The sequence below is a fragment of the Odocoileus virginianus genome, chromosome 5 (genome assembly GCF_023699985.2).
Source record: "Odocoileus virginianus isolate 20LAN1187 ecotype Illinois chromosome 5, Ovbor_1.2, whole genome shotgun sequence".
Classification (NCBI taxonomy): Eukaryota; Metazoa; Chordata; class Mammalia; order Artiodactyla; family Cervidae; genus Odocoileus; species Odocoileus virginianus.
Window position 1 is genome coordinate 82,476,175 of NC_069678.1, and position 12,271 is coordinate 82,488,445.

The window sequence follows — 12,271 nt, forward strand, 5'->3', positions numbered from 1 at the left end:
AACCTCCATGCCCTCAGCCCCCACGCGGTGTCCTGAGGTGACGCCCTGACTCACCTCTGTGAACTGGTGCGAAGTCACATGCCACTGGTTCAGGCCCTCGGCCCCCTGCTCCATTTGAACTTGGGATGGGTTGCACATTGACACTGCACTAGGGTCCAGACCCACCGCCGAGCAGACCTGCGACTCGCGGCGCGACGCAGGTCCGTACTACGACGCCACAATCAGCGCGCTCAGCTTCCATTCTCAGCGCGCGGGGGGGCGGAGCCAAGGGCCGCACCCAGCGACCCACCCGGCAGCCGCGGCCCCACCCTGCCGCGCTGCGGCCTCGCGCTCGTCCTGCCCTAAGGCAGCAGGGTCACTAACGGGGGACCTCAAGACCTTCATTACTTGTGTCTCAAGCCTTCACCACCCTACCTATCCCACCCGCCTTTCTGAGCATTTTTATTTGGCCTAAGTGAGGGTGGGGACCCCGAGGTTTCAGACTTCGGTCAGGCCATGTGGACTTTATGGACGGACGAGGGAAGGAGGCTGGAGAGAATAGCAGGTCAGCGTGTACGGCGTCTGCAGACAGGAGCGCTTCCAGCACCACCCCACCAGCTCGGGGTTCTTGACGTGAGCTGGATCTCCTCCGCTATAATAGGGCCGATGTCCGATGAGTGTACCAGCTGAAGATTGGGAGCTCTGGGAAACAAAGTCTTTTTTTTCTATGGTACTTCGGGACTTCCTACTGTGTGTTGGGCGCTATCTTTTGGAACTAGGGATACAATGACAAACGAGACAGAACCAAGCCCTTGCGCTCATGGAATTTTCATCCTAAATGGGCAGACAGGAAAAGAATATAATAAAATCAGTAGTCAACATAATTTTAGATGGGGGTGAGCACTGTGGAGAAAACAAAACAGGACAAGTGAGTTATTCTGTTTCAGGCACTAGGTTCTTGGGTGAGCTGAGAACCAAGTGCCTGAAAGGAACCAGACATAGGAAGATTGGAGGAGGATGGAAGAAGAAAGAGTTTGGTAGGCCAGCTGGGCAAGGGAGGGCCAGGTGACCTCAGTGATGTGAATAAAAGGGGAGGATGGGATGACAGGAGAGCAGAGATGAGCAGGGTCTTGGAGGGAAGTAGTTTGGATTTTATTCTCGGGGTGATGGGAAACCACTGAAGGATTTTTAAGCAAGAAATTGGTATGATCTAAGTTTTTAAAATAATTATTGGACAGAGACCTACTGTATAGCACAGGGAACTATATTTAGTATCTTGTAATAGCCTATCATGGGAAAAATCTGAATCACTTTGCTGTACACTTGAAACTAACCAACATAGTAAATTAACTATACCTTGATAAAAAGAAAATAATCCTTCCATTCCTTTGAGGCTTATGGACAAGAGAGAAGCAGGGACACCAGTTTAAAAGCTAAAGAAGGTGTCCAAGAAAGAGAAGTCACTGTTCAGTGGCCGAGGGGAGGGTGGTGGTGATGGTCATTAAAGAATATTTTAGAATTTTAAAAAGTGGGACTTGGTAGTGGATTTGAATGGTAAAGGACTGGGAGGAGAAGAAGAATTAAAGGTGACCCTTAGATTCCTGGGGAAGCAACCAAGTGCTGACTGCACCATTTGGTAATACTGAAAGATAGGAATTTGAGAAGAGATAGAGGCTGCTGAGACAAGAGTTCCACTTTAGACATGTTGACTTGGAGATGACTTTCCTGGTGACTCAGAGGTAAACAACCCACCTGCCAATGCAGGAGATGTGGGTTTGATCCCTGGGTCAGGAAGATTCCCTAGAGAAGAATATGGCAACTCACTCCAGTATTCTTGGCTGGGAAATCCCATGGACTGAGGAGCCTGGCGGGCTACAGCTCATGGGGCTGCAAAAGAGTCAGACATGTCTTAGCAACTAAAACAAACAACAAACAAATTAAGTATGTTCGGAGAGAGATCAGGGGTATAAATGTAAATTTAGGTGTTGTCAGCATAGAGATGGTGGTTTTAAGGTCATAAGAATGGATGATATCAACTAGGAAGATAACAGGACAGAACCCAAGTTCCCCCTACATTTAAGAGCAGGTATAACAGTGAGGTCATCCAAAGACACTGAGAAATAACCACCAGATAGAGGAAAAAGTCAGGAAATTATATTTCAAGAAGCCAAGAGAGGGAATTCCCTGGCAGTCCATTAGTTAGGACTCTGGGCTTCCATTGTAGGGGGCCCAGATTCCACAAGCCATGTGGTAGGAGAAAAAAATCAAAAGAAACATGTATGTAAAAGAGGAAATGTTAAACTACATCGAATGTTGCTAAGAACCAGGTAAGGGCCTATGAGATTTGGCAAGGTGGAGATCCTTGGTGACTTCAACAATGACTTTGGCAGTTACAGAGGAGATGGAAGCCTGACTAGAGTGGGTAAGAAGGGAACAGGTGCTGATAAGGTAGACACACTGTCTGGTAAACAACTTTTTCCAAGGAGTCTGAAACTGACACTTAAGCAGAGGGTTTAATTATAGGAGTGACAATAATAAGGGAAGAATAGACAGGACCCAAGGTACAAATAGACAAGAGAGTTTTGGTGAGAGCAGAGACTTCTCTATTGTAACAGGCGAGGTAAGTCTTAAGAAACAGTGTCTTCACTAAGAAGGGTGTGGCTGAGAGCAGGCCCTTGAGAAGTAGTGCTCCAATGCTTCCATAACTAACACCTGCTCAGATATCAGCTCTGGTATCACCTCTGTATGGGCTTTCTCTGACTCCCATTAGATGCCTCTCCCAGTTACCATACACCTAGTGTTTCTTGTAACATGGCACTTAGAAAATATTTATGGAATGAATCATATTTGACAGAGTCAGTCATTTTTTAACACCTCATTCCTCTATAGGACAAAATTATTTTCATAAATCAAATGTATTAATTTCATGTTAATTTCATATCACTCTGGCTTTGAGATTTGGGATCTCTGACTTAATCTTCCTGATTCTAACCATTAGCAAGCAGCACTTGAGAGGATTAGCTCTGTGATTTATGTCTTTATTTCAAATCCATTCATGTCTTTATTTCATCAGTCCCTCTTCCCCCAGGGCAAGGCATGACAGGACAGAGACAACCCACCCTTCAGTCTTTTAATATAGAATGTATTTTTGTTGTGGACATCTGGAACACCATGGACTAGAGAGGAAGAGATTACACTGGGCTCCTGCCTCCTGTCCCCACCTAAAACTACACTCATGGTCTGCTGACTGTCCTAGAGAAACATGCCTCAGGCCTGGGAATGACTCAGGGGCAGGCATGCTGCCCTATATCCCCTCAGCCTGGGTCATTCTGGACTCCAGTCTTGGGTCAGCGACCTGTCCCTTCACCCACTCTACCCCACCATCCAAGGTAGCTCTGATTCCTATAAGTATCCCAAACACACGAGAAAGCATTGTACCGAGCACTGGGCATTGTTATATATTGTTACATTTTCATCATTATCTCTCTAGGGCTTCTGGTGGCTTAGTCCACCTGCAATGCAGGAGACCCAGGTTCGATCCCTGATTCAGGAAGATCCCCTGGAGAAGGGAATGGCAACCCACTCCAGTGTTCTTGCCTGGGAAATCCCATGGACAGAGGAGCCTGGGGGCCGACAGTCCATGAGGTTGCAAGAGTCAGACACGACTGAGCAACTGGCCCACCACCACCACTTCTTTCATCATTCAGAGAGGATTATCGCATCCATTTATACATACTGAGGCTCAGAGAAAAGCAGTCCATCAAATCATAGGAAGGTAATTCCAAAAGCCATGTGCTACTTAATGTCTCCAGAACATGTTTCTCTGCCAAGAGTATCTTTCCTGCTCATCATTAGAGCATCTGCAATCTGACTAACTCTTACCTGTCTTGCATCTCTTATAAGGTAGGCTTCCCTGATAACTAGGCTGGGTTACGTGCCTTCTCTGTGCTCCCATTGCCTTGGGTTACCCACATCTTGGCACAAATAACTAATTGCTTTTTGCTGATGATGTGGTTATTATTTATTTGCTTAAGAGTCTTTCTTTTCTGCCTTCCCCCTCTCACTGTGAGGCCCATATATACGTACTCCATTCTGTTTGCTCTCTCTCTTCTGTTCTACTCAGAGTGTGGTCCATGGATGACACTAGTCTGCAAACTTAACCAGTCTGCAATGAGATAGGTACAGGAATCAAGAGAAACATTTATAAACTTTTATAGTAATTTGGTAAGTAATTTCTGTTGATTGAATCTAGTAATGAAAAACTGGGACTTGCGTTTTTTATGTCCTTTCACTTTATTTTTCTAGTAGTTGATCTTCATTGTATTCTATAAAAGAATCCATTCTTTTTAAAAAAATATTAATTTATTTATTTGGCTATATCAGGTCTTGGTTGGGGCACACGGGATCTTTGTTGCATCATCACGGGGATCTTTCTTTTTTATTTATTTATTTTTTTTTCCCATTTATTTTTATTAGTTGGAGGCTAATTACTTTACATCATTGCAGTGGTTTTTGTCATACATTGAAATGAATTAGCCATGGATTTACATGTATTCCCCATCCCGGTCCCCCCTCCCACCTCCCTCTCCACCCGATCCCTCTGGGTCTTCCCAGTGTACCAGGCCTGAGCACTTGTCTCATGCACCCAACCTGGGCTGGTGATCTGTTTCACCCTAGATAGTATACATGTTTCGATGCTGTTCTCTTGAAACATTCCCACCCTCGCCTTCTCCCAGAGTCCACAAGTCTGTTCTATACATTATCACCGGGATCTTTCATTGTGGCTCACGGACTCTCTAGTTGTGGCATGTGGGCTCAGTAGTTGAGGCCTGTGGGTTAGTTGCTCCGAGGCATGTGGCATCTTAGTTCTCCAGGGATCAAACCTGAGTCTCCTGCATTGCAAGGTGGATTCTTAACCACAGGACCACCAGGGAAGTCCCGAAAGAATCCATTCTTGACTGGTTGGAAAAAGAAAAAAGAAAAGAAATGGTCCTTCACTAGGATAGTTTGAGAAGCACTGGTTTTGTTTCGCAGAAGCCAGGACAGGTTCCAGTATAAAAAGATACTGAATAAATGCAAAAGTGAGTAAAAAGTGAATGCAGTTGACAAATGTGTCTATCCTAAGGTAATAAGTAGACAGAACTTAGTGCTGCATTAGATTAATGCTGGAGAAAAGTGAGTTCAAAGAAACTCCCAGGTGTTTACTTTGAGCTCTGGAAGCTTGCTGATGCCATTCCCTAAGATACAGGGAACATTGGAAGGGGAACAGATTCAGGGCATATTACAGATGATGATTTCATTCTTGAACAGGTTGACTTTGAGGTTACCTATAAGATTGCCAGGCTTCCCTTGTAGCTCAGCTGGTAAAGAATCTGCCTGCAATGCAGGAGACTCTGGTTTGATTCCTGGGTCGGGGAAGATCCCCTGGAGAAAGAATAGGCTACCCATTCCAGTATGCATGGGTTTCCCTGGTGGCTCAGACAGTAAAGAATCTGCCTGTAATACGGGAGACCTGGGTACAATCCCTGGGTTGGGAAGATCCCCTGGAGGAGCACATAGCAACTCACTCCAGTATTCTTGCCTCGAGAATCTCCATGGACAGAGGAGCCTGGTGGGCTACAGTCCATGGGGTTGCAAAGAGTCGGACACAACTCAGCATCTAAGCATAGTACAGCACATGAGATAGTGAAATAGAGATATTCTGGAGGCAGATAGATATATGGGTCAGATGCTTGGGAAGCAAACTCTAGGCTGGAGGTGTAGATAACAGAGTTGAAACCATTAGGATGTATGAGACCACCTGAGACAGACTAGATATCATACTTTCCTGCTGCCTCAACAGCCCCGCAGTCTGTGAGCCCTCTGCCCAGGAGAAAAGGTGCATGGTATGAGGAGGCTGGTCCCTGCCACAAGTTCCCCTTCTTGTCCTGTCCTGACTGTGACCTAGTGACGTCAAGCACACCAGTGGAATCCCTTCATTCCTGTTGCTGTGTGCATCACCCTGATCCTCAGGGAGGAACTCGCCCACTGCCTTCAGTCTCTCCCAGCACCCCGCCTGCTTGGTTGAGCTAGTTCCCTTAGTGGTACTCCCACATAGCCCCCTGGCATGCTTGCCTCTCTCTTCTACAGCCTGTGAATATGGTAAATCTCTTTCACTTTCATATGCCTCAATGTGGTGTTATTCCATATCCATACTGATCATTTAAAAAAAAATTAAGAACATAGTTATTTCTTAAACATACTTGCGAATCCCATTCTGCTCACTTTTTTTCAAGCTTTTAACTTTTTATTTTGTATTGGGGTGTAGCTAGTACAATATAATTGGTGTTGGAGAAGACTCTTGAGAGTCCTTTGGACTACAAGGAGATCAAACCAGTCCATCCTAAAGGAAATCAATCCTGAATATTCATTGGAAGGACTGATGCTGAAGATGAAGCTCCAGTACTTTGGCCACCTGATACAGAAAAGCTGACTCATAGAAAAGATCCTGGTGCTGGGAAAGATTGAAGGCAGGAGGAGAAGGGGATGACAGAGGATGAGATGGTTGAATGGCATCATTGACTCAATGGACATGAGTTTGAGCAAGCTCTGAGAGATGGTAAAGGACAGGGAAGCCTGGTATGCTGCAGTCTATGGGGTCGCAAAGAGTCTAACATGACTGAGCAACTGAACAACAGCCGATTAACAATGTTGTGGTAGTTTCAGGTGAACATTGAGGGGACTCAGCCATACATATACTCCCATTCTGCTCTTAATCTGTACAGCATTCTGACATACTGCTGGAGCTTATGGTGGGGTGAGGAAGGTGACCAGAAAAGGCAAGTCTGGGGAACAGGAAAGCACTAGGCAAAGTAGAAAACATTAGAGAGCTGGAGAAGTCAGTAGTGACCTTGAAAGGTTGTCTGGGAGTGAAGATGAGGCTAGAACAGAAAATTAGAGCCAGATTTTGAAGGGTATAGGCTGGCACTTCATTATAAGTTACAGATAGATGCTACAGAGAGATGCTCTCGCTCTGTTTCCTGACAATTTAAGAAGATAAGGATAAAGATACTAGGATTGCACCAGTTTATAATAGTAAAGGAAACTGGGAAACAACCTAAATATGTACCAATAGGAGAATCTATACCTTGGTTACCATCAAAGAATGGAATTCTCTCTTCAGTCAGAATGAATAAAAAAGAATGCCATGTATCATTATAAAGCTCAAACATGTAATCTGATAAATGTAATGTTAACATCCTGGGTTGGATCCTAGAACAGGAAAAGGACATGGAAATGGAAAAACTGGTGGGGAAATTCCCTGGCAGTTCAGTGGGTGGGAATCCAAGCTTCCACTGCAGTGGGCAAGGGTTCAATCCCTGGTTGGGGAACTAAGATACCAAAAGCCACAGGGCAGCACCAAAAAATAAAAATAAACTATATACTATTATTTAGTTTACATAAGTGATACTGTATTGATTATATCAATAAAACTAGACAAAAAAAAACTTGGAAGATGAGTACACTGGTGATCACTGTTACTCTATGTTTAATTTTTTTTCTAAGAAAGGAGAAAAGACCATAAGGACTTTCTGAATTGTCACATTATATAACTATAGAGCAGATCTTAATTTCTCATTAATGTCACCTCAGACCTCAGCCCCAGGTTCACATTAACTCTGTCAAAGTAGAAATTTTTAAGCTTAACTCAGAAGATTGGGAAAGCTGATTGAGAAAGCAGTTAAAGAACAGAGATTTACATAATTACAATAGAAGGGAATGTTTAAATAAGTTTGCTAAAGTAGAGGCTTATGGACTGAATGTTTTTGTTCCCCAAAATTCATATGTTGAAATGTGATGGCAATAGGAAGTGGAGCTTTGGGGAAATGATTAGGTAAGGAGGCTGGAACCCTCATGAATGGGACTATTGCCCTTATGAAAGGGACCCCAAAGAGCTCTGTCACTCTCTTTCTGGCATGTAAGGATATAACAAGAAGACGGCAGCCTGCAGAAGAGGGCCCTCAGCAGAATTTGACCATGCTGGCACTCTGATCTTGGACATCCACCCTTCAGAACTGTGAAAAATAAATTCCTATTGTTTATAATCCACCCAGTCTATGGTACTTTGTTATAGCAAAACAATGTACTGCACTATGTTTGGAGTTATCTTCTCTACCGGCCAAATATCATTTACACTTTTACTAGGCAAAAATCTACAAGTCAACTTGTAACTTCAGTGAATCTAGGCTGTAATTAGTAGTAATAGCAAGTCAAAGGTACATCCCCTAGAGAACTAACTAATAAATCCTATTGGACTATATAACACTGAAAGGACTCAAAAGAGTTATGTTATCATTATGGCAGAATAAGAATTTTCTACCATCTTCCTCCCAAAGAGCAACAATTTAGGCAATTTGAGATTGAACAAAGATGATAAGAGGACCATTTTTGCTTTACTTCCTGCAGAAATGCACAGTTCAGTGCTAAGAGGGACCGTTTTGGCCCATGATTCCTCCCATGGGGGAAAGTGAGCTTGTGAGTGAATGCCCAGCATCTTCAGTTGTGCAGGCCACTGCCAAAGACTCCCACTTCTTTGTTGCTCCATCCCAAAACCTGAGGTGTGCCACACTACAGAAAGGTAGGGAGCAGCAGATAGAGCCCACAGAGGGCATCCCAGGGACACAGATCCTAGTAATTGTGTCACAAACTCCATTAGGAGGTCTGTGCATGGGCCACTGGAGATGCTTCACCTTCAAATCCCCCCAACTGCCCCACATCACCCCCAGAACTCCACATGCCACACCTCCACCTCAAGACTGGCTCCCTATTAGTGCTCCCAGCAGCGGTGAGACTGAGCTTTTGCAGTTGGTTAGCAAGCACACATGCTTCTGCTTCATTGACTATGCTAGAGCCTCTGACTCTGTGGATCACGACAAACCATGGAAAATTCTTAAAGAGAAGGGAATACCAGAACACCTTACCTGCCTTCTGTGAAACCTGTGTGCAGGTCAAGAGGCAACAGTTAGAACCAGACATGAAACAATGAACTGGTTCCAAACTTGGAAAGGAGTATGTGAAGGCTGTATATTGTCACCTTGCTTTTTAAACTTATATGCAGAGTACATCATGCAAAATGCAGGGCTGGATGAAGCACAAGCTGGAATCAAGATTGCTGGGAGAAATATCAATAACCTCAGATATGCAGATGACACCACCCTTATGCCAGTGAAGAGGAACTATCCTAAAGGAGATCAGTCCTGAATGTTCATTGGAAGGACCGATGCTGAAGCTGAAACTCAAGTACTTTGGCCACCTGATGTGAAGAACAGACTCATTGGAAAAGACTCTGATGCTGGGAAAGATTGAAGGCAGGAGGAGAAGGGGCCGACAGAGGATGAGATGGTTGAATGGCATCACTTACTCAGATGGACATGAGTTTGAGCAAGCTCTGGGAGTTGGTGATGGATTGGTGATGGACAGGGAAACCTGGCCTGCTGCAGTCCATGGGGCCGCAAAGAGTCGGACACAACTGAGTGACTGAACTGAACTGAAGAGGAACTACAGAGCTTCTTGATGAGAGTGAAAGAAGAGAGTGAAAAAACTGGCTTAAAACTCAACATTTAGAAAACTGGGATTATGGCATCTGGTCCTATCACTTCATGGCAAATAGATGGGGAAACAATGGAAACAGTGACAGACTTTATTTTCTTGTGCTCCAAAATTACTGCAGATGGTGACTGCAGCCATGAAATTAATAGATGCTTGCTCCTTGGAAGAAAAGCTATGACAAACCTGACAGTGTATTAAAAAATAGAGACATTACTTTCCAACAAAGGTTTGTATAGCCAAAGCTCTGGTTTTTCCTGTAGTCATTTATGAATGTGAGAATTGGACCATAAAGAAGACTGAGCACCAAAGAACTGAAGCTTTTGAGCTGTGGTGCTGGAGAAGAACTTTGAGAGTTTCTTGGACAGCAAGAAGATCAAACCCGTCAATCCTAAAGGCAATCAGTTCTGAATATTCTTTGGAAAGACTGATGCCAAAGCTGAAGCTCCAATACTTTGCCCACCTGATGGGGAGAGCTGACTCATTGGAAAAGATCCTGATGCTGGGAAAGATTAAAGGCAGGAGGAGAGGGGGACCAGAGAGGATGAGATGGTTGGATGGCATCACCGACTCGATGGACATGAGTTTGAGCAAGCTCCTGGAGATGGTGAAGGTAGGAAAGCCTGGTGTGCTTCAGTCCATGGGGTCACAAAGAGTCAGACATGACTGAGCAACTCAACAACAACAAAGCAAACACACCGAGAAAGCCAGTCCAACTCTGTAGGCCTGGGAGAAATCACACACTTAAGCATTCGGTACCATTACTGAGAGAGTACGCACGCTTAAGGATTCTACCACAAGAGGGGACAAGTATGGAGCAGTGTACCCTTAGAAAAGGTCTGAGAAAGCCTCAGAATGCCTAGCAGGGGTGACAGAAAATATTTCTACCCCAAAGCCAATCATTAAGAATGAAATCGGTGATTGCCACTTCAAGTGGGAAGATAGCAATGCAAAGCTTCAAGTTATGCAAACAATCAAGGAAACATGACACCACAAAAAAAATAATTTTTCAGTAGCCAACCTCAGAGAAATGAATATCTGCAATTTGTCCAATAAGGAATTCAGAATAGCTGTTTTAAGGAAACTTGGTGAGCTATAGGTAAATATCAAAAAAGACAGTTCAGTAAAACCAGGAAACCAATACATGAACAAAATGATTCAGTAGAATCATTGAATATTGAAATATTGAAAAACAGTTCAATAAAGAGATAGGAACTTAAAAAAAAAAAAGCACCAAACAAATTCTGGAGGTAAAGAATACAATAAATGAAATGGAAAATGCAATAAACAGAGAGCATAAACAGCAGACAGGACACAGCAAAAGAAAGAACCCTGGAGAAGGAAATGGCAACCCACTCCAGTGCTCTTGCCTGGAGAATCCCAGGGACGGGGGAGCCTGGTGGGCTGCCGTCTATGGGGTCGCACAGAGTCAGACACGACTGAAGCGACTTAGCAGCAGCAGCATTTTATGAGGTTGTATTGGACAAGGGCATATGTATCTCAGGAGGGGAGCAGAAAGTCACCTATTTTGCAGGGATTTTATGAGACCTGAAGATTAAGGAACTTTCACTGCTATTCTTACCAGTTTCATGTCTGTTAATGTTTAGTGATCCTCAAAGGCCCAATGTCAGTGAATGCAAAAAATCAGGGTGAGGAGAGACATGTCCATGCCTTGGGGTAGATTGTTCTTCACTTGCTTCTCACCTATCCTGTCCATCTTTCCCTCCTGACTTCCAGAACACTGAGCACTGTTCTGGAGTTTCAGGAGGGGACTTTATGCTGTCAGAAAGGAGGGCAACATGGGCCCCCTGCAAGTGGACAGTCAGGGCATGATGGTCTAACTCCAGACACCCAGAAGGGGTCAGGTCCAGATTTGGATAACTATATATCCACACTAGAGATTCTTATTTTAACAAAACCAAATGAAATTAACTCAGGAGTTATGACCCAACCTTTTTCCATGAGGCAATCAAAGGAGACCCTACATCAATAAACACTGCCCCTGTCAAAAAAAAAAAAAAAGAAAGAACCCGTAAAATAGAGGACAGGATATTTTAAATTATCCAGTTGGAGGAGAACAAAGAACATTCTTGAGCATTCTTACCGAACAAAAAAAGAGTGAAGAAAGCCTACATGAATTATATGACACAATATATCATATATGCAAACAATACAGTAAGACTCATACACATGAACCTTCAAGTTGAGAACTTTCGAAGATGCGCATGTGTGTTCTATCAACATCAGGCTTGAGTGAAATTGCAACTTGCCCTCTTTCTCCCGCTGCTGACAGTCTTCAGCTTTGCTATCTCCCACCTCTTCTCCTCCTCCAATCAGTAACTTGCCTCTTCACTCAATGCCGGCTCCTGTATACCAGCTGTTGTACTATACTACTGTACTTTTCAAGGTACTATACTGTAAGATTTAAAATATTTTCTTTACTTTTGTGTTTATTTTTTTATATTACTTGTTTACTTTTATATATTACTATATATTATTTTATATATTACTTATATATATTGTTATTATTATGTATTATATATATAATACTCTGAAAAATATTATACATCTATTAAAGTGCAGTACTATATGTCAATTGTGTTAGGTGGATACCTAGGCTAACTTTGTTGGACTTAAGCAAATTGAACTTACGAACATGCTTTCAGAGAGGAACTCATTCATATGTAGGGGACTTACTATATTTGCA

At 43.5% G+C, this 12,271-nt stretch overlaps 1 protein-coding gene across 4 annotated transcripts in view; it reads right to left on the reverse strand.

Annotated features, from left to right (window-relative positions):
- The window catches only part of KLF17 (KLF transcription factor 17), a 28,110-nt gene extending 16,578 nt beyond the window's left edge, over nucleotides 1–11,532 (reverse strand). For 2 of the 4 annotated variants that reach the window (XM_070468280.1, XM_070468282.1), the window contains exon 1: nucleotides 55–221. In XM_070468280.1, the coding sequence (XP_070324381.1) occupies nucleotides 55–138 (84 nt within the window). In that variant the 5' untranslated portion in view covers nucleotides 139–221. Of the gene's footprint in view, nucleotides 1–54; nucleotides 222–4,065; nucleotides 4,145–11,146 lie in introns of those variants that run through there. The other 2 variants (XM_070468283.1, XM_070468281.1) reach the window with 2 other exon arrangements.
- Between the last annotated feature and the right edge of the window lie 739 nt (nucleotides 11,533–12,271).